This window comes from Sinohyriopsis cumingii, chromosome 7 (assembly GCF_028554795.1).
Source record: "Sinohyriopsis cumingii isolate HCF-2022 chromosome 7, ASM2855479v2, whole genome shotgun sequence".
NCBI lineage: Eukaryota > Metazoa > Mollusca > Bivalvia > Unionida > Unionidae > Sinohyriopsis > Sinohyriopsis cumingii.
The window spans coordinates 94,352,246-94,376,297 of NC_142967.1; the positions used below are offsets into that span (position 1 = coordinate 94,352,246).

Genomic DNA, 24,052 nt, shown 5'->3' on the forward strand with positions numbered 1-24,052 from the left:
CCATACTTTGGTGTTCAGTATGATTTTAAAATAGGAATGCCAATGCCTGATGAATGACTTATAAAAGATGAAAGACAGCACAGGACAATGTCATGAATTTGCCACTTTACTCTTGGTTGGAAAACTCTAGTTAGCCAAACTTTCTAGACCTATTTCTATTTTATCAATAAAATGTACCAAGAAGCGAACATAAGCATGATATTTGATTTCACTACTCAACCCCATTAAGTTAACTTGTATCTGTTAATACTTACATTATAGGATTACATTATCATGGCTGGGTATTTATCGATGTGTAAATTTTACCTAATCACTCACAAAGTTAATAAAGTCCGAAGGACTTTATATAAACTTTGAGTGATTAGGTAAAATTTACACATTGATAAATACTAAGCCATGCTCATTTAATCCTTATTATTCCAATTTCATCCTTTCTACTGTCAAATCAACTTATTCCATCAATAATGCATTCCAATTTAAGTAGCGCATACTTTCCTTTCATTCGCCGCTTCACATCGGCCCATAATACGTAACCTGTACAGAATCACACGAACATATTGACTACTGTCAAAGTTATGTTTATTCAGAAAATCAATACTTGACATTTTAAGCAATGGCTACCAGTGGTTTCCACATATTTCGTTCATTTACAACATTCTTGTTCAATTTTAGTCAGTCCCATCTGCTACGTCAGATGACCATGACCTTACACAATAACAGCTGACACGGACTGAACAAGTGTGCTAAATTAAATTTCCAATCTAACATGAAAATTGAATTCATTATGGAATTTGTCAATGAACAACGTGGACAAATGAACAAGATGATGCTATCCCTTACTAAAATAAAGGTAAAAATGTAACAAATTTTATACAGGAATAACATTTTATGTCATTCTAAACAGTGTTAATACTTAACAAGATCCATGTCGTGATCTAATGTGAAATGAAATGTGACTACTGTCACAGTTATGTTTATTCAGAAACTCCATACTTTACATATTAAGCAATGGCTACCAGTGGTTTCAACACATTTCGTTTATTTACAACATTCTTGTTTAATTTTAGCCAGTCCTATCTGCTATGTCAGATGACAACGACCTTTCATGATAACAACTGATAGGGATAGAACAAGTGTGCTAAATGAAATTTCCAAACAAACCATAAATCATTATTAATTTTATCAATGAACAACACAGAAATATGAACAAGATGACGTTATCCCTTACCAAAATAATGGTAAGAATTAAATAAATTTTATACAGGAGTAACATTTTATATCATTTTCAAGAGCATTAATACTTGACAAGACCCTTTCATTTATCTAATGTGAAATTAAATGTGCAGTTGTTAAATGTAGAGTTGCTCGCAAAACCAGCCATGTGTTTTGTTTGGTTGCATAGATGAGTGTTGGAGTGCTGGAAAGACTGAGCAATCAGTGTTCGAAATTCGAACTGGAGACTTTATCAATGGTTGCTGACTTTGATCTAAGTGAAAGGGGGGTTGGTGTTAGGGTCTGATACAGACAGAGCTTGACCACCATTAGCTATATTTTCCAAAACTGAACTAATTAGTTGTTTTTGTTCAGTGCTAGGCCTTCAACTGTAAGGTTTTAGAGACTCCTCATGTTTGTGGTCTGTCATAAACAAAATATTTCTGGTTGCAAACCCAGCATCACTCATAGCCTGAATTGCTGTTGCACAAAGTGAGTGACCAGTATAGCGTTACACTCCTGCATTCTTGCAGATGTCTGGCATGAATGAGAATTGATTTGGTTTTACCGGTTTACAATTATACCACTTGTCAAAGAATTCAGGAGATCTTAGTGATTCTTTACTGCATTGTGTAAATAATGCCTTTGCTGCTTTGTCACATTTCTGAAGAATTTTTTTACATATTTCACTGGACACGTGTTTGTGCCAGTTGTATAAATTCTTTTTGTCTGTTGTTTCTTCAAGCTTTGCATCAACACCACCTTGGTGTTTTTTTTAAAGTGTTTCATAATTTAGAGTCATGTACTCCATGTCAGATTCACCCTTTTCAAATTTTAAGGAAGTTGGGATCAGTTGATGGTGAAATTCTATACCTCTGGTCACAAAATGAATAGCCAGCATATACCAAATTTTGAATTGAAGGGCAACAGGGTCAAATTTTTTAATATACACATTGATTTTTCCAAATTCTTCCAGTGAAATTACTTGGTAATGCTGGGTTGTCCTTGAAATACCTGATTTTAAATTCAATTTCAGTTTTGCATTTAACATTGAATTAGCATTTTTGAATTCTGTCTTTGACAATGTCATTATCTTTTCCATTGTACTTCAAGTATCTGTTTATGGCTGCACAAACATTTTTCAAGGAATTCTTGTTATATTCTTGCGCCTGATTGGCTGGCATTTTTGTGACCCTGGATGATGACAATTTTGTTTGGGCCTCAGCATAGGATCTTAAGTGGCCACTCAGTTCGTCTGGTCTGCTTGTGTTGAAGTCAAGTTTGTATCCATTAATTTCAATATACCAAGCTGTAAGTAAATAGAAAAATATTCATAGCAATACAATTCTTACACTTGGCAAGATCATTTTTAAATACACATAAAAACAATATGTCCTTCAATTTGTGCATATTCTGTCTACTTATGGTTGGGATTTTTGTATGTAATATGGTGACATTATTAATATTATCCTTCAACATTTAAAGTCTTTCAAATTTATGCAGAAGATTTATTTCTTGAGAAAAAGAACAGCAATGCAAAAGGTTATGTAATTTCTTTTTCACGGAAATTAATGACTACACATCCAAAATTAATTAACTTAGCAAAACAATCACTTTATCAATTATAATATACATTTTTCAATGGTATTTAGTCACACTGTTGGAGATATCATGAAAACATTGTCATCTCAACAAACTATGCGATATGTTATTATATAGGCTAAAAATATATCCATCAAAGATATTTCATGTAAATAATCTGATTATTTTATTCTTGTAGTTTTAACATTTATAAACTTTATCCAGTCTTTGAATAATGGTCTCATAAATATTTGTTTTTCTTTTTGTATAAATGGTCATATTCACACCATGCCACCAACACCCACACACGTTTGAAAATAAGCAAACAAAAATATACAGAAAATTAAAAAATGTACCATTAAAAACGCCAAAGCCCCATTTTGTGTTTTGTTTAGTAGCCTCTGAGTATTGATTTATTTCAACAGCTTTTAAGTCTTCCTCAGATAATTTCTTGAATCTTGGTGTATCTCTCTCAGCGGCCTTAAAATCGACTGTCCCAGTTCCCACGCTATTAGTGTTGTTATGTATGGCTAGGGTGACGGCGGTCATGGGGTGCTGTGTGAGGGAATTCGTCAATCTCTTTTCGATTTCATTTTCAGCGCTTTTAGCATCCATCGCAATATCATCAAATCCATCTCCATCTGCTTCAATCGCTGCTATCATTTCTTGTAATTCCTTGTCATCTAATTTTTCAAAAAACTCCGCCGCAAATTGCAGTGAAAACTCACCGTAGTCAGCCATTTTGCTCGGCTATGTAACAGACGAACGCTAAATTGTATAGTCAACTATGAATATCAATCAAAGAATATTGGAAAATGTATAAAAATGGTATAAGTTATATTTATTTGCTGAATTAAAAATTCAAAAGACGAAACAATCGTTTCACAGTGACGTGTCTGTAATGTTTATTTATACTGTAAACCGAAAGAAGTCCCAAAATTTATCGCTGTAAAAAATTCCCAATCAGTATCACGTGACCATTTACATCCAAAATCCGTTACATTTAAAAAAAAATGGAATTATTTTACTGTAAAATGCTACATTAGCACAATAACAACATAACAAATTACATATTTGCAAAATTATAATTAAGCTAAATGTTGTAAGCTCATGGGCTTTGCTGTAGAGAGGGATGATTCGGTCAAGGAAATAACCCAACTGCTAATAACATTAATGGTTGGGTAATGTTTGAAAAGATTCCCTTCTTGCTGAGTCCTTCATTTATTTAGCAGCAAAGAAAAACCTTTAAGACTGAGCTTAATCTAGAACACATTGACAGTAAACAGGGCCAAAGTTTTCACAATAAAGCTTTTATCAGTGCAGGCTCAAGACTAAAATTATTGATAAAACACCAAAATAACTTTGAGATACATAAGCCACTGGGTTCATCCATCTACTTGTAGCGTAAAAAGGTGGCTGCTATGGTTGTGAAACCATCCATTCAACTGCCATTGGACATCCATCACAAAAACTATTAACCAGCATAAAATTTAAATGAAAAGTTAAATTCACTAAAATTTTAAACTTGCCAATTTTGTGATTTTAAGAAAATATTGTCATTCCCTCGGATTTTGTTCTTTTTACTTTTCATGATGCTAACGGAAAAATCAGTGTGTGTATTCAAAGACATCTATTTCTTATAAAAAGGTGCCGATTCTGAAATCTTGTCTCCTCTATAGTTTGTATAATGAACGGAGATTACCACCACATAGAAATACTGATTTTGGTAGAAGCCTGAAGAAAAAAATTTTGAATATGGAACTGAAGGATATGCAAGGACAGGAGATTATTCCTGAAAGAAACCTTGAAATGAGGAGTATCTGTCAGTTATTATAATTCAACGGAATCCCCAATAAAAATTGGGTACAACTATCCTTGACATTGTGAACACCACTACAGTAGTTGTGAGCCATAAAACCTGACAGTGTTATAGACTGAACCATGTTATACAGGTTAGTTAGAAAATGATGCATCTACCTGTAGCTAATAAATACAGGTGCAAAGATACATCATTAATTGGCACAATTACCATCTTAAATCGAAGTACATAAATGAGAACACGCTTGTAGTGAAGACAGAGAAGGCATACATATTTTACTTTATTCAAAGAACCAAGCATTGGTACATATACGTGTATACTGTTTATATATACATGTCTAAAGTATAGCATGAATAGAGTATCAACACTGTTCTCACCCACGAAACTCATCACATACATACTGACTCCACAATACATGTAATTCCATCGAAAATATGCATACACAGATTTAAAATATTCAATAATTTTGTCACAGGTCATACAGGTCTGAATTCTGTGGAAAAAAATAGCACAATCACGAAACAAATGATGAAGCACATTGACTTTTCAGTATGTCCCAAGTTGGTACTAGTTTGAATTTTAATCCACCGTTGGTAGCGTTTGTAAGCATAAACTTTTTTCTTGCAAAAATGAAACTGTCACAGCACAGTAAATGTGTTCCAGTCACATTGGAAAATGAAACAATCCATCAGATTCCATTGCTTTTAATTAAGTGTGGTACTGACTTCCTTTGAAGAAAGGTTCCTTGTTTTTATTGAAGACTGTAGTCACCTTTCTTTGATGAAGGGTGCACGAGTTATTTAAGTCATCACTAATGGCCAGCTTTGGAGAACCAAACAAACGCCCATTTCTTATTCTCATGGCAACATCAAAAAAATTGTATAGTATGATTGAGACTGATGTTTTTCTTTTATTTGCTTAGTAAGTTTTCATAACAATCGGTGCCTCAAAGGTAATCTGTCTTCTTCGAAATTTCAGCACACTATTTTAACTGGGTACATTTTTAAAAAAGGAATTGGCAGTCGTTCAGTCGATTTTAGACACTGTTCCTCCGTGCGTATTGAATAAACATTTACGGCAGTGGAGCGATGCTGCCTGCCACACATGCATCACAAATTTAAAAAAGGGCAAATGGACAATAAATATGCAGGTGTTCTGGTCTGATGACAGGGATTACTACAGAAAATGTAAGTGTTCCGAAGGATTTAATTCAGAGTGAAAAGAGGAAGTTCACTTACCATCCATATACAAAAGTCAGTCTATGTACATATATTAATTACTTTTGAGCAGCCAAAAATCTGATGAAAGACAGATTTTGAGATAATGACTTGTCCAGTTTATCTCCGCCACAAGAAATATTTAAAAAAAAAAGCAAATATCTCACAACATACAGTATTCAAGCTAGATGTCAACATAAGCAGATTATGATATAACAATGCACTGTTAAGATGGTCTGTCAATATGTACAAAGTATTTATTTATGTAACAAAAGATAAATTTCAGTGCATTTTGTATCAAGTCTGCATCTTCCTTTCATGGGGCCTCTGAATTTCTCCTCTCCAAACTAATGGTTTTAGAAACAAGTTTAAACATCCAACAATGTTGCCAATAATAATTATAAAAAAACGGCAGATGTACGAGAAAAATACATATACAATTTCAGGAGCCACGCTATGATCATCTTGTATTATTCATGTGATCTTTTCCCCAAAATGATAATACTCTTTTTACATTATTTTCGTACCCTTAAGAAAGATTTTTATTTGTATATGAAAATTTGGGAGCCACACCACAACCATGTTATATCTGAATTCGTGTTATAACGGATCATGCTCTAGCGGGGTCACACTACTTATATCTATCTATCTATATATATATATACTGGTTGTAGGCAACACCTCCATACGAGAGACATATAAACAAATACAATTCTGGTTTCACTCTAGTGCACTGGCAACTATCCATTGCTATGAAGGAAAACACTAAACTCTTGGTGTTGTAACTTTATATTTATTTCATTTCTCTTCTCTATTCAACATAAGAATTACATGCCATGATAACAAAAGACTGAGTAATTGAGTGAAGCAAATTTGAAACTATTTTGCCCATACATCTGATTCAAATTTTAATGTAGTATTACAATCCAGATCTAATGTAAAATTGTTCTTCATATTTTTTGCATACACCAATTTAACAAAAATGCAATTCTTCTGAACGAGCAAAGAAACCAGTCCAAGTAATCTTACAAATGAACAAAAAGAAATTTGCCTCAGGGTGGCCATATACAACAGCCATTACAATCAAGCCTGCCTTAATGATCAAGAATATTAAGTACCCATCCAGCTTAAATGGCTCCCTTTTCCACTCCATAAATCCAAGTACCATACCTGCTTACAACTCAAGTCCAAACGCAAACAACACAAATCCTGATCCGCAACCACATAATGCATCAGCAGATCAGAGTCTATGTAATTTGTTCTTCTGGCTATTCCCAACAAAACTGCAAAGACCCAGATCTTCTGGTGCATTTTGTAATGGCAGATCTGGATATGTGCAGTTGGCAACTTACAATTAAGTATTTACAGGCATTATATAAATTAACCTCTACTGAGCAACAACCTGTCTTAGAAGGTCATTTCTCAGTTCCCACAGGTAGTTGTTTGCCTGTAAAGAAAATTCTTGCCTTCCAACCAAAAGCTCCATTGTATCCCACCCCTACTTGAGACCACTCCACATTGCAATGAATTGTCATTCATTGCTCAGGTGTTAAACTGACAATTTTATGCAAATCTGTTCTGAAATCTAACAAATTTCAAATTCAGAACACATTTTTGATATTCTAACATCCTTACCTTTCAAACTGAGATTTATTTCTGAATATATACATAAAAGACCTGGCTGCTCAAGTCTTTACTTGCATTTAAAATGTTAATTTTCAATGCCTTTAATTCAAACAATTACCTGTAAACATCAGGGCAAATTATATTTTAAAATGCTAATCAACAGATATGTTATCAAATACAAACAGTGTCAGTATATTTCACCCACCAAAAGCAAGCCTACTGCAAAAATGAGCGATGCAATTTAAACACAAATCCAGGACAGCTTTGACTGTGCATATCTGTCAAGAAAATCAGTTTACATCTTATTTTTCCATACATGCTGGAAGAGACGGGCCTTGAATCAATAGTGCGTATGTAAATATTCTGCTTCGAGCCATATATTTTCCACTATCTGTTGACTATTAGAGAATAACCATAAATTTAAAAATATAAAACTAATACATCCATAAGAATTTATGTTAAATATCAATATTCCTCAGTGACACTGAAAAAGTAAGTAGCGCTTGAATCTGACCAGATATTTTGCGAATAAAATGTTGTGACCATTGTAACTTTTTCCTTCACTGCACTGTGTACAGGTCTAGCAAATTTGTGCATATACAAATAATAGTTCCAGCAATAACTAGTGTACTGCATAATTAACCTAATGAGCCCATTTACTTTTTCATATACCACCATCTTTTCCTTTCTTTTAGTGGTTTTTTTTTTTTTCACATAAAATTTATCTGTATGGCCACCCTGAAGCTGATCGATTTCCATGTAGGTGAAAGTCTGTTTTATGAGTTTCTCATGAGGGGTGATGAATTCAGTCTAATCTGACAAACTTAAGACCTAAACAAAAACAACAGAGTTAAGGCTGGGTCAAAATAAGCCTTTTATGGAAATCATACATGCTGGTCCACATCAATACTGATCTTGATTCTGTTTGGTCTGGAGCTTAGCAATGATTCTTTCCAACTGTCTCTTTGCCTCACAAATCGGGAAATTGGCCATCTCATAGTACTGTGGAGCAATCTTTATCAACCTTGAAAAAAGAAAGAAAGAAAAAAAAAGAAAACAAAGGAATGATTAAACAAGTTTCAAGAACAAGTAGAAATTAAAATACAAAACAATACAATTTAATTGTTAGGAAGTACAAAGCAACAAGATTCCCCAGAATGGACTGTTGCTATAATGTCCAAACAGAATTTCCAGGTATTAAAAAGAGGACCATTTCTCTTTGTAACTACTGACTGTTGAAACTATCTTGAATACTGGTGAGCAGAAAGGTTTTCAAACTAGCCACAGCATAGTGTATGTAACATTGGCACCATTTGAATTTACGACCCACTAGACACATTTTGAAAACTTTTGGTGAAAACCCCATGTTGATATAAGCATTTACTCAGGAGAATTTGAGACAATATTTTCAGTCTGTTTATTGTGGCAGTCACATTTGAGGCCACATCAGCAACATTTTTATTCAGGACCAACTAAATAACATAATTATTCTGGTGAAAACTGCATTTCGATATGGTGGAGCAGTAATAACAAATTTTAAAAATGGTTGCACCTGTGGCCAATGGTGAAAACCCAATCCTGACGTAACCTTCCCACAGAGGAGTAGTGATAAGATTTTAAAGATGGCCACCATGTAGGACATACTGGCTATCAGAGCGGCACAATTTTTATTTAAGACTAACTGCGCCAAGATGTCCTCTGGTAACAAAAACCATGGCGATATGGCTTTCTGTTCTGGAGTAGCAACGGTAAGATTTCAAAATTGCTGCTGTAGTAACCAAATTAGATGAAAAACTATACATGCCAAACATGCCCACCCTCAAGAGTTATTAAGCTTAATTATTGCTATATAAGTGGCAAAAAAAGCCAATTTGGGCATAAAAAGTGTAATCTAAATAGTGCATGCTAGAATTACATCATGGTCAAACTCAGTGGCTCATTTTTAGTAAAGGTGGCCATATTTTGTGGCAGATGAACATAGCTTATGTCAAAGCCCTCTATCTTATGATGCTTTCGGTCAAAGTTGGTCAAATGCTAGAGAATGGCTTTTTAGAAGTTATTTATAGTCAATGGTTTACAGAGTTATTTAAAAGTCAAAGTCAATTCAGCAGTTTTGGACAAAAAATATTCTAATTTTAGGAAAAGTGTTTTTTCTTCTCTTTTTCTGCCAATAGTGGCCTTGGTTAAGCACCATTTGTATGAGCTTGAAAGAGAAGTATCCTAAGTGAAAAATTTGGTAAAAATGGGTTTCGTGCTTTTTTATTGTGAAGTTTAAAACAGAAATTGTTCTTGGATGCATGCTGCATGACACTACAGATGTAAGGATAAACCATAAACCAACTTGGTCTTATGACCAGGTAACTTAACAAAATACAGACGTGAGGATAAACCATAAACCAACATATACTGATCATATTTGTGAAGAAGACACCTTTAATATTATGCCATAAATGGGAAATGATTCAAGCTATGAATCTGACTCCATTTTTTAAATAGACTGATAAATTAATACTTTAAATAAGTATGGCTTCTGTCAAAGTAATGAAGTCGGATAATCTTGGAGCAAATGTTGCCTTCCTAATCAGTGTCCTAAATACAGAGATGCCCACTGCCAACCAGTGAAATTAGGGACAAACTGGGTAACAAATTATTAGAAGTATAGCAAATTTGTGATTCTATTAAAAATCTAGGGACGTTTACCAAAGCAAGAACAAATTTCACGTGGAAGCCAGAAGAATGATAAAATCATTTCAAAAGATTATAAAAAATATTTACATTACACAGCTCTTTTTATTCTTTCCACTGTCCTCCAAACTGCGTCTGGCTCTTTTAAGCCTTGCTGCCAGCTTTTTTTAAAATATTTAATGGCAAATGAGGTGGATTGACAATCAATGTTCAACATTCTTAAGTCAAGACACGAGGATTATGGAAACTGTGCCAATTCTAGTTTGCAAATAAACAAATCTTGTAGAATTCAATTAAAAAAACACAGAACATCATGAAGAAAGCTATATCATGCAAACTGAAATGTGCCAGCTGGGCAATGACGTGAAACAGATCATATGACATAAATTACCATAGAAGACTTAAAAGGACTGAAATAACTCGTATGACTTCAAATTCAACCAAATAATTTTGGGATTTTTTTTTCAGGAATTTTTTTTCTTCTATAACAGAATGATTTATGAACAGCTTCAGCAATTCAGGACATTCATACCCTATTCGGGACAATGGGCATCTCTGTAAATGGATCTGTTCATGTTGTCAGTTTAATAACCTAAATCCCATAATAATCTAAGTTACCATTCAGGCTTGACATCTGTGACAGTGCGTATATAGTTCTTGGTGGTCAATACAAACTCATTGTACAAGACCCACTCTGGTTTATGGTCCAAGCAAGTTGACGGGTGGAGTTGTACTATTTGATTGTCCTTCACCGTCAGGTAGTGACCTGTTCGCTCCAAATGGGCAACCTGCAAATGGAGGATAAAATAAAAATTAAAAACTCAGTAATAGATATGCTGAAATTAAATCTCGTCTCTTATAACGTGCAACATAAAGAATCTTGTGTGTGTGTGTGCATGTTGGTGGGATAGCAAACTCAAAACCTGATAGAATTTGCCAAAGGAATTTGGTCTGCCAGTTGACTTGTTCAGAGTTTGTCTGCATGGTTTGGATTAATAGAATCTATCACAAACTATTGGTGTTAGTCATCATTTATGGGTAGTTGTGAGGCTGTGCCAATTTTCTGTCCATGAATTATAATTAAAAGTAAAAAATAAAACACGTTTTCTCATGTTTCTAATTACATGACACTGCTTTCCCATGCAAGAAGGCCTGTGTGATAACACCTTTAACTACATTTATAACACTGAATTTGGCTTGCAATATCTATGGAAAACAAAATGGTACACATATTTTCAGAAACTCTAAATTTGTTATGGTTTAAATGGTTGACAAAACTAAAGTTTTATATGTCAGTCTTAATCACGTGTAATATTTTCTTTCTTTGCAGACACAACCTGGCTGTAGCTGCAAGTTGTGGTGTTTAAGAAGGGTGAATAGAAACATTCAAACATATAAGATTCCATTTCAGTCTTCAATTTTGGCTACAAATGAAAGGAACTGAGGAGGATGGAAATTCCTTTCCATGCTACCTAAACATGATGCACTTGATATTCCCACCTGGTTGTAATAAGTCTTACTAAAGATGTAATTAACTTTGTGACATTAATCTAAAAATATTTTTAACAATTGTAATATTGTGACATTGTGGGTTTTTTTTCCGGGGGTATAATAGTTTCTAATTATGTAGTACCTACCTGCTACTACTGCATTGCTTTTGTTTTCCAGAAATCTAATCGTCAAACCAAGCTAAACAGTCACTCCTACAATTAGTATTAGTGGCCAGAATTGAAAAGAACATGGTCCCAGCCCGACTCCTTAGTCAAAGCCGACATATGAACACCATCTTTGTTTGACTTGGACCTCGAGTATGGTGGGTGGGTGCGATTTAGATTTTTAATGTAGCGTTAACAATTTTCCAGTTATATCGCTATGATGTCTGCAGTGCAACAGTTTAAAGAGATGTCTAGCACTGAGTAATCATGGCGCAGACATGTAGCACAATGTACCATCTAGTCACATTAACCTGACACTGTGTCAACCAGTCTTAACACTAACCTCTTAATGTTGAGCACCTGGAGTATGGACATCAGGGCGTGGCACAAGAACAGAATCTTTGCAAAAGTTACTGTAGCAAATATGTACTACAAAATTAAAATTGGTTTACCCCACATACAAGGAGGTATGGTGATGGCCTCAACAGTATTTTCATTTAGGTAGTAGTCACTTTCAAAGATATAAATACTGGGAATCTTAATTTACTACATTCATAACAATCAGGCTACCGTGAAGGGCATTAATGCCAGACAACACTAACTAGAATGATGGATGGTTAGTTAACAGCAACAGACTAAGGTAACCTTATGGGTAAAGTGTTTCTTGACCTTAAAAAGGCTACTGACATTGTAAATCATAAAATACTGTTGGAAAAGCTCAGCATATATCAAGTTAACCATGAATAATTAACTTGGTTTCAAGCCTATCATGAAGGCATACAAGAAGAAGTTTCCATTTTAAATAAACTTTCTGACAAGAAACTGATAAAAAGGTAAATGCAGCTAAATCAAAAGCCATGACCAAAGGTAGTCGAGCAAGAGTAAAAGCTGAGAAAAATTATTTCAAAGTGATGATAAGAAATGGATATACAACAGTCTGAAAATGAAACACTACTTGGCATCAAGATAGACAATATCTTGTGCTGTAAAATGCAAGCTGATAGTCATAAAAAAAACTCACTGCTTTATTTCTTGAACAGAATAAAATTGTATAACCTACAATGCATATATAATGTCAAAGCTATTATATCTGGGGTAAGAAAGATTACTGAAATCTAAAAACGAGCAGTTTTTATTCTTGATACAGATACACCATCAAAAAATCTTTTTAATGTGGTTTCCCATTCAGCTGAGAACTCAGCTTCAAAAGGGTTTACAACTCTATAAATCCTTACATGCACTAGCTCCTGATTATCTAAAGTGTAACTTTAAATTTATAAAAATGTACTACATACGTATGAACTAAGATCCATCCCAAACAACAACATGTATTTACCCAAACCAAATTCAGTTTTATAAGAAGAGGTTTGCGTTATCTGGGGCTAACTATGAAATTCCATACTGCCTTATATAAAGTCAGCTGACACATGCCAAGCTTTTAAAAAGCTTCTTAGTCAGCATCCATAAAAACAATAATTTGCATGATTTTGTTTAGTCCAGTACAATTACTCTTTAAGACATTATATCATTTATTCATCTATAATGTTTTACACATGTTTGCTACTACTCTTTGTATGAATCCTGAATGTCATTATCCGTTGAGCCTTGTGCACATTTTATTGGAGTGGTATCTTCTCTGAAGCTCAACATACCTCATTAAGTCAGAAAAATAAGGGTGTGACCCAATGGCAACCAAAATCTGAATTTCCATTTTCTATAGTATCAAGATGGAGAGAACTAATGCTTTCTTCTCTTATTTAAATTTTGCTCTGAGAAAATAGAAAAAACTTAAAAATTCAAAAGATAGGATTGAACTTTTAGGAAGAACTATAGCCACAACTGCAACGAATGTAAAAATACAATTGTAGGGAAAACGTCAGTAAAATGATTATTTCATTTCTTTAAAAATAACTGTTGGGATACAACAGTGACGATGTTACCATATTAATGGCAATTTTAAGTAGAGAAGAACAGGCCCATGATATCATGTCGCCTGGCTTATGTAAGTTAAAAGTTGACCATTTTATTATACAGGTTTATGTACAAGCATAAGAACACGTGCAATGTTAACTATCTCACAAACTTGTTTTCATTTGGATTTTACTTATTTTACAATATCTTGATAAAAATTCATTCTAAGATGAAAAATTAAAATGCAGTTTACTTCCCAGAATAGAAGACATTCAAGATATTGATGATAATAAACCAAACATATCAAAAATGTGGCTTTTCTGAGTGACTTGCCCAGTCAATCAAATGTGCCTCGATCTCAGTGACATATCAATGAAAATCAACAAGATGACAGAAGCACATAATCCAAAGTCTGATCAAAATCAGATCACAAATATAACTTTCAGTATGGTAATAAGCTCAGTCAATCAAGTGCAAGATTACATCAATAATAAGTGTTGTTCTCCAAAATGTCCAATTCATTCAAATTCTTGGTCATATAAGGCAATATTTCCAGTCTGATGAAAAGTATGGTCTCTAGAGTGATACAGCCGATTGCATGCAAAATTATCTCATTATTGTGTGTTGATCTCACTCAGTATTGCATCCATCAAAGATCTTGATATAAACCCATATTTCAAGTCTGATCAAATCAGATCAGAAATCTGATTTGCAGAAGGGTAACAAGCTCAGCCAATCAGATACAAGATCACCTAATTAATATGCATGCATTCACTTATAACTGAACTCACCCGAGCTCTCAATGACATGTGCATTTATTCAAAGTCTGATCAAAACTGGATCAATAATGTGCCTTTTATGTGGTAACGATGTTAATCAATCTAGTGCAAGATCACCTCCTTAATAAAGATGGATCTTGCCCATTATCAAACTCAGCTAAGATTCTGATAAAATAAACTTAATACTACAACGACGATTGAAATTGGAACAGAAATATGGATTCCTAAGTGAAAATAAGCAATTGTTGACAGATGGATACATTTGACACAAGACATCACAGATGTATGGCCAGCCATACTATAAGCTCACTTACCCATGTGGCCAGGTGATATAAAAACCATCTATCAACCTAAAGGACCTATTCCCGGATTGACATGCACAAGGTCCTTTGACCATGGAAATACAGGTAAATTGATTTTCAAATCCATTGATGAAATGTGTGCCCGTTTTATTTCTTTTTCATTCCTCACATATTGTTTAGCATTTTTGATAGCTTGCTTTCCTCCAGAATAAATTCTACCTTAATTTTCATTCATTCTACATTTAGTTTTCATTTAACTGGTAAAATTGCACATCAGGGTCCCTAGAAACTCAATTAGCAGGACTAATGCTGTTATGCCATCTTGCAACGACTTGAACAAGGAAACCAGGCTGGAACATTACTGTTCATGACAGATTGTACCCGACTTGTTACCATCAAGTATCAATGATGATACTCAATTCTACTTAGTCAGAAATGATGTTGGCTTTTGTGTAACATCTTGACCAATGGAAAAAATGGTCTGATGCTTTCAAAAAAGCCCAACTTCTAACACTGGTTCCACTCTTACATTCAAAACATCTCAGACACCTCAACAAAAAGCTTAAATAATAATCAAAAAGATTCTGCAAAAGCAAAAAACGTATTTGGAGGGGTGGGGGAGATAGTCAAGGAAACACATTTTTAAGAAAAATATACTGATTTCTTTTTAAAATAAAGTATGAAGCATGGATAGGCTTTCATCCAGTATGATATTTATCATGGGATAATTATTTGAAGTTCATATACCAACAAGTTTTCAGTTAGGTGTAACAAAATATCAATAACTGCTATTGTAAAGCTGGAAAACGTAACTAAAAGTTCGGCGCATCGACAATAAGCATCATGTTCAACTGAAAAGTTTGTAAAGTATGCATAGACTTTATTTACCATTAGTACAGTTGCACAAACTCTAGTTCCAAACCCTATGCAGCTCAATGGCTTGTTGCTATCTCTCAACTTGACATAATTCTTGGAAATTGTTTGCCATTTCACATGATGATGGTAATAATTTCTCCTGCCATGAGACATTTTCAAATTGAACGTGATGTCCAATTTTTGTAACTGTCCTTTCCAGCTTTTATTCACAAAAATCTGAGTACTCCTTTTTATTCTTCTGTGTTGATTAGTAACACTTTCCTAGAAGCTTATTTCCCCTTAAACATGCATCGCTTCCTGGATGCCATTTTAAAAAATTCTACAATCAACAGTTTGATCATGCAGACGCGTCACATGAAAAATAGGTGCAGCTTAAAGCATCTGGGATGCTTTTGTAAAGTTAGTCTGGTTCCCTAATTTTACTAATTCTAAGATGAAACCTGGATCCAAATAAAACATGGATCAACCAATTATCCTGACTTTTTGGCAATGATAATTTTTCCATAGTTTTTGCAAGTAGGCCAAAAGTCTGTATTTTAAGGCTAATTTTTGTGAGACTTATGGCAAAATCATAAGAGTTGGCAGGTCTGCAACCGGTTGATATGCCAGTCAAGCTCTTTTTGCAGCTTTGGCAAAGATTTCTTTAGCCTTCCTTTTTTTTATCACTGACATTTTGGCTCAAAGTACAATCATTTCTTTTCCTTCTCAATGACAGCCTTTTTCCTTTCAAGCTGGTGCTTGTATTGGCAACGTGCAGTGTGCATATTCTGACAGAGGCTTACATCTGTTCTCTCATATAAGAAATCATTCTTCTTATAGTAATTAACTGCACATTTTCCAGATGCCTTCTGAGCTTCAATTTTTCCGTGTGCGGCTTCTTATGTAGGTGCTGTTCCAAACTATTCCAACTGCAATTAATGTAATTCAAATCTCTCTTGCACAGGTCACAAAATGCCAGTCCTCTAGCATTCAGTTTTCTTATAAACTGACCTACTAAATTTCCATCAACTTTTCGCTCCAGCCATCCTCATTTCCATACCATGTTTTTAAACCTTTACCTAAACTTTTCACGTCATGCTCTCTCTCAACAACTCGGGACACCATGTTATGCAAATATGCTTCTTTCCATTGCCATTAGTTTCCATTACACGAAGATTCACTGGATGATTTTAAACCTCAGAATACTCTTTAGGAGAGTCAGGTGCTAATATATGAAAGAAACATTTTACATGGGTCATTACGGAATAGGACTGGAAAGACCTTTTATTTTTAAAAACGGATCAGAGATGATATAAAAAAGGACTATATCAAGAAAAATCTGATTCAAATCAGGAGAAAAGTGGAATCCCGCTTTACAACGGAGAAAAATCATGTCCTCACACAAAAAAATCGGTTTTCATATTTCAGAAAGACAAAAGGGAGTTCCCCTTACCTGCATGAAATATCCTGAAACAAGAGCCTTTCGTATGTTGATGTAATAATCACGACTGGTGAAATCTGTGCTGGATCTCCTCAAGTTGAAGCGGTCCATAATTCGAGCCAGCTGCTGTCGCACATTGTCTGCACTCTTCAAGGAACGGAAGTTGACGAAATTATCATAACACCACTGTGGGTCCTCGTGGTCTTTATGTAAAAAAGGAATTTTAAAAAACACATCATTACTAACAGTCTCTTGGTCTTTGTGCAAAAAAAAGAGTTTAAAAAAAAACATGCCATAGACAGTCATTATGGTCTTTGTATAAAAAGAGTTTGAAAATATTTACAAAAAGTATAAAAGTAATTTTGAAATTACTGTGATATAAATAAGATCAAAAAATGGCCAGGACTAGCATGTTGAGCCACTCTCCAAACTAAATCTTAAGATGATGGGATAAAATGGTAATGAAATAAAAGGAAAGTCCAAAACTTAAACAATGACGTTAACCTAGTGTGTGGACAGATGTAGGAATCTAAAAATGTGTAGCTTTCACCAAGGCACCCCCAGAAACAAAAACACACAAGAATTTTCAAATGTTAAAGTGTAGTCTAGCATACAAGAGAAATGACATTTTCAATAAAAGGAAACCTTGTTAGTCAAAGTTTCCAGAGCTAACCAATGATATCTGTTGAAAAATTGATGCTCATGTTATTGCTGTTGTTCAATAAACCTACACTTTGTAGGCTAGATGTTAGCTCATTACATAAACATTAAAATAATCAAGTGCTTGTTTCAGCCCTGATTCTAACAAACTGAGAAACCTCTTACAGCTGGGTTGTCTTTTGTTTCTGTTGATTCAACACCACTTTTAACACATTATTGGCTATGTCACGCCAAGGAAACAAGATCTACATGCTCTTCCCAAGGAATCAATAAGGCTGGCCTGGGTAAGTATTAAGTCTGTGACAACTGTTTTGCAGGTCCAACAACCTACTAACTGAGCTACTGTGGCTCAGAAGACTGGATGGATTTTACAATGCATGATACATCGATTCATATGGTCATATATTCAACATATTGTGCGTGATATTAGAAAACTTTTCACCACATCATTTAATTTAATTTTCTAAAGAAAATATTGATTTCTGTTGAACCTGATTTGCTAATGTGAATAAGTAGGTAGGCACAATAGGCAGGTCAGGTTACACCTGCATACCATAAATTACAAAAGCTAGCGATGCATACAATTTTAATAAATTTAGTGAGAAAAGTCATTTTCACATGAATACTTGCAAAAATTACACGATAAAAATGTGTATTATTATAGAAATACTTATGTCTACTTGGATGGACAAGTTCTGGAAGTTTCTTATTGGGGTTTGATATTAGAAGGCACCATAAATATGATGTATACATTCCATCAATTCTTGTGCCCTGAATTCTTTATACTGATACAAAATAATAGTGATTAACAGCAGCATTTTCACCTACCTACAATGTAATAGACCTGTTTCTTGTTATTTACAGTGATGTTACATTGATAAATTACATTCTATGTATCAGTCTTTGGTGCCCAAGTAGTTTTCTCTCTATTCCCATATGAAAATAATCAATTCAAAGTTAAATCCAGCTGGGTTTTCCAGATTTGTGTCAGGATATATCAGATTGTGGAATTTTCACACAAAAACCACAATAGCTGGCATCTCTGCATTTACAGAGATCAGTACATTTAATCAAGTCAAATGCTGGTGCTTTCCCAGAGATTCAGCCTTAGACATGTGCATAAATATAAACTTCTATTAATATATTAAATTTTTATCTTAATGTCTCTGTGAAACTGGCAATCACTTCATCAATAATGCTCACAAATTCTGTCAATTATAAAACTGAACAAAATAAACGTTCTGAAAATGTAGCAATTACAAAAATTATACTTGCGTAATTGCAACATAGTACTAAAAGAAAACTGCACTTTCTGAATATAAATTTGCCAAATTTGAGATGTGATACCACTCTTATAATATAATTTACTGTCTTTTCTGCTGCTATTTTAATAAATAAAAGCTATATGTTGTTCCATAACTGCATAATAACTTACTTTGTTTGAAAGCATGATAGACATTCAGCAAGGTCAGGTGGTCTCCATCAATGTGTGCAAACCTCATCTTCGATTCATCAGCAGCCTTCTTTGCCTCCAGAGGTCGTACAAAACACTGCGGGACTAAACAGTTGTGGGTTGGGGCCAACAATTAGGCCCATCCCCCTCACCATTAGTACAGCTCAATATTGGGTGATCAACATGTAAACTAAAAAAAGCCAGTAAATCAGCCAGAGGCCTTGACCCTTGTGAGTGTCAAACTGAATCTCAGAAATGAATTGCCCCTGATGTTTGGGCTTAATGGTCCACTATTTTCCACTTAAATGTAAACATAAACATTTACGAGCTTCTCTGCTACAATAAGCAAGGCCTGGCTGTTTAAAACATCATCTAACATGACGACAATACCACAAGGTATAATAAAACAAGCATCTGCTAAAGTTAACTACATATTCATTATCAAAAGAAAATCATACAGTACATTACTTATTGGGTAAAGGTAGAGCAGAGGTAGAGAAAAATAGTGGGCAATGAGAAAATGACAGTAATTAAAATGATCTTGTAGGAACAGTTGAAAGGTAAACAAAGATCAAAATTGCCATGCAAGAGGAACAAATCCAAGAATGCCATGACAGTTGGAAAGAAAAGATGGAAAGACAGAGAGACAGACAGGAGAGTTAGGATTATACCTGACAACATGGCAGTAATGGAAAGGATTTCATTGGAACAATTGAAGTCACAGCTGGCAATCACCATCTTAGCTAACTGTGGGTCAAGAGGAAACTCTGCCATCATTGATCCCAGTTCTGTCAGCTCACCATCATCATCAAGTGCTGCCAGGTAGTTCAACAGCTCTAACGCTCGCATCAAAGTCTCAGGGGCTGAAGACAAAGATATTAAAAGTAAATCAGGACAGCATCTAACAAGACATGTTTATTCTGTCTGGTTTCTTATAATACAGCTTCACCTTTAAGAGGTGACTGGGTGGCTCTGTGATTTGTATGCCAGACTCACAACCAGAGGGGTAAAGGTTAAAATCCCAAAATCAGATCAGCTAGACATTTTACTTGCCTCGGCAAGATGTAACCTTCATGTGTTTAATGGCACATCAGCATAATAATGGCCACATTGTACCAATTAAAGTATTAAAAATGTATATCCATATTGCTCATTTGGGTAGTTCACTTGTCAGCTTCCGAATGAAACACAACAAACCAAACAGAAATTGCTAAATTATCACTAAATTCACCCCCAAACACATTACATTTAACCATTAGACTTACTAAAGAAATAAAAAATAAAAGTGGATGGTTATTATGTGTAAATTCCAGTGGATGTTCATAAAAAGTCCTGTTGACATTCATAAGCAAGCATTTAAACTGGGTACATCCGGGTTACAAGCTGCCACCAAGCAGGATAGGGGAGATAATCTGTAATAGTTGCTTCCATTTGTCTATATGAGATACAGTCTTTTTTTTAAAAAAGTCCATACATGCCAATCCCTTTAGAGGCAAAAGTTTAATTCGAGTGGGCAATAAGAGTAGTCTGGGCAGAAAGAGAATCCATCCATAACATGCTATAAATTCAATGAATATATGAACAAAAAACAATTTATTTAAAACCTTTGGTCTTTTTAACAACATTTACTGCTTCAAGTTTCATATGTAGCACTTTTAGCTTTAGAAGCAATGTAATTCAAAACACTTTCTACCAGCTGTGACCATGAATGTTTTGCAGACCAGAAAAGCATTAAGCACTGGCTTACTGAACCAGGATCTAAATTTACTTTTATTTTTGTTGACAATATTGAACAATTTCTCAGTTAGCATCAGAATGGTAAAGAACCAATATTCCTTTCATAACCTGACAAAGAAAAGGAAATTTAAATCTTTATGTGGCTGGGTCTTTTTGCTGAAAAATAAGGTACCATTGCACATAAACTCTGCATGAAGTACATTACACTGTCAGGTAGAATGCCAACTTGATACTTCAGGAATTTCTCCTTCCACTTGATCAAAGACAGGCATGGATGGCAATAGAAAAAGATATCTCTTGACAAAGAATCCTACACTTTTAAAGCTTTTTGACTGTCTCTCATTTACATCATCAACTAAAGCATTCAAAAGTGCTTCATCTTCATATGGAAATTTCTGAAGCATGTAATCACAGGCTGTATCATAATACTCTCTAACATCAACATAAAATACCTACACAGCAAAGTAGAATTCTGCTTAATGAATTTGTTTGATTCTGTACCAATTGCCAGATCTTCATCATCTTTCTGGCTTGCTGTATCATAAAAGTCTATATCAATTAAAACATTTGCTGATTTAATGATTTCTGGCTTCATAAACCTTATCAGCAAATCTGACATTTCAAAAACTTGAGCATAACAAGACGGCATGGTTCTTCTTTCTGTAAGACAATATTTGCTGCATCAAACAATGGAATGGTACTCTTCATAAACAAACAATATAGCTTTATAACTGGATCATTAAGTTTTAAAAAACAATCAAACACAGATTACTGAATACAGTGAACAGATTCTGTTTCATCTTAGTATCCACTTTGCTAGTTTGCCTTTTGAAAAATGAGAAGATCCAGTATGCTTTTTACCAATTACATCTGTACTAACCTTATCCTCATAAGAAGATCCAGTTGGCTAATTTAGTTTACTAAAAGGAGGTTGCCAGTCATCACTGATGCATTAACTGCTGAAAACTCCATGCAGATCTGCTAACTTATGTCACGTTTCTTCAAAGCATTATCAAGCAAATGAAAAATGTTTTCTCCAGTGGAATTTACTATTAATTCTGGTCATAAAAGAAGAACACTTACGACTTTGCTCTTTTTGTTTTCAAAGTATCTGACAGATAAGGTAAAAATTTTGTTGTCGTAATCAATACTTCCATCTGTGGCAATTCTAAACAGCCCAATTTTCATGGCTTCTGCTATTTTAAGAGAAGCATCTTAAACTAAACTCCAAACAATATTAGATAATTTTGTTCTTAAACATGCATATTTTTCTGCAATTTTGGAACCTGTAAACATCCATTTGATCAAATGACCAACATGGTCTGCTACAACTAGGGGTAGTCTGTGTTCTATTAAGAACACTGTCAACAACATCTTTCCATTTATAACACTTGTTTCTGCACTTGACTTTTGCTATGTAGGCACACCATATTCCAGAGGCAGCAGATTTGTTCCTTGCATCATTGTGGTCAGGTAATGTACTTGACAGAGACAACAATGTAATACCTTCAGGACGTTTGCTATATATTTTGTATCATCACTATACAATGTGTCCTGTAAAAGTGAAGTCCAGCTGACCAGCATTTTATGAGTTATCTCAAGTTTTATTACAAATTGTGTCCATCCAATCATTACTCTTGTCCATTTAATATCTCCAAAAAATCAGAGACATCGCCAAGAAACTCGGCAAATATTTGTATCATGACAAAAAAGTTGTTATCCCATACAATATTCAGTTTTGCTAAATTTGTGCTTTGAAAGTTATCTCCACATACTTTTAAAATTATATTTATACTTTATATCTTGCTAGAGGTATTTGACAAAATGTAGCCAAGATGCAATGGCAAATTCAGGTTGAAGTGAATATCAGTCCTTTGTAAGGTTATTTATATAATGAAACATGGGACATAAAGTAAAACACCAAGGTATCTGTATCAGATGTCAACTTTCTTACATTTATTAAACTGAGCATAACACGGCCTCTACTGACTGATCCATACATAACTAGTCTAAGCATCATTGTCTTGACCAATGGTTTCCAAACATTTTAGGCGACAACCATACAAATATTTTTTCTGATACCAATGTTGTTCAGATCTTTTATGAGCGAAATGAATTTGTCAACTTTAGCTACATTATGAGAGGCTTACAAGAAAATTCACTAATTACAGTGTCAGATTATCATTTGCAATGCTGAACAGAACAAACTATACAATTTGTGTCCTTGTCATGCATCCTGTTTCGATATTACAAGCAAATTCTGTAACCCAACTATCATTTTTGTTTGATAGTGTACTACTATTCCATTTGAATAATTTTTTTCCCTTCTTTGTATTTTTACCCTCTTGTGGCTTTCAGGTATCCTAATACCTCCACATGTTGACAATGGGAATCTGAAGTAGTACGTGTTATCAGATATCACACCGATGCAGAGGAGTCTTTATTTTGAGTTACAAGTATCTAGTGTACACAGATTAATAACGAGTTATCTTCTGGTATCATCAAGATCCATGAGTGATCGTAAGAAACAATTCACAATAATTTATTTTCCCTTAGTTTTAAATATTTATATTTATAGCATAAAAAATATTTTAAAAATCAGATTAAATTTACTCTATATGCCTAAAAATCCAGCTGGCCAGAGGGATTAGCTACTCACTGTTTTCCCCGGTCCACCATAAAATTGGTTGCCCTCATACAGGCAGTAATTCTGCATGCTGGTCAGATCGTTTGACAAGGTTATAATTAATCAACATCATCTTGCATTGCAATGTAACCCCCCACCAGCAAATTCAAGAATTACAGACTCATTGTTATACTCAATACTTGGGTACCAGGAGTGGTAGCTTGGCAACTTAAGCTCAAAGAATGCACAAGACAATAATCATTAATACAAATATCGGCTCAAAATATATATAGTAAAAGAAAGAAAAAAATTCATTTCTTTCAACTGTACAGACTCTCTGAAAGCAACAATTCACAAGGCTGTTTTGTGTAGATAACCAAGTTATTTCAATTCTAACCTTTAGACAATTCTTATCATGAAAAAGTTCACACAAAATCTTCACAAAAATCTAGCATGAAAGAGAAATACTAGTATCCAAAAATTTTTGTATTTT

General features: G+C 34.2%; 1 protein-coding gene and 1 long non-coding RNA gene across 2 annotated transcripts in view; one reads left to right on the top strand and one right to left on the bottom strand.

The window, feature by feature from the left end:
• The first annotated feature begins 476 nt into the window (after positions 1–476).
• Positions 477–12,793, top strand: LOC149795747 (uncharacterized). The gene is made up of 2 exons (XR_016422396.1): positions 477–850; positions 11,471–12,793. It is a non-coding gene; the product is annotated as an uncharacterized LOC149795747 (long non-coding RNA).
• Positions 4,880–24,052, bottom strand: part of LOC149795748 (putative pre-mRNA-splicing factor ATP-dependent RNA helicase PRP1) — a 56,888-nt gene continuing 37,715 nt past the window's right edge. The window contains exons 9-13 of the mRNA XM_089965660.1: positions 19,868–20,059; positions 19,179–19,301; positions 17,096–17,286; positions 10,759–10,928; positions 4,880–8,479 (exon numbers count right to left, since the gene is read on the bottom strand). Coding sequence (XP_089821786.1) covers positions 8,359–8,479; positions 10,759–10,928; positions 17,096–17,286; positions 19,179–19,301; positions 19,868–20,059 — 797 coding nt within the window. The 3' untranslated portion in view covers positions 4,880–8,358. The remainder of the gene's footprint in view (positions 8,480–10,758; positions 10,929–17,095; positions 17,287–19,178; positions 19,302–19,867; positions 20,060–24,052) is intronic.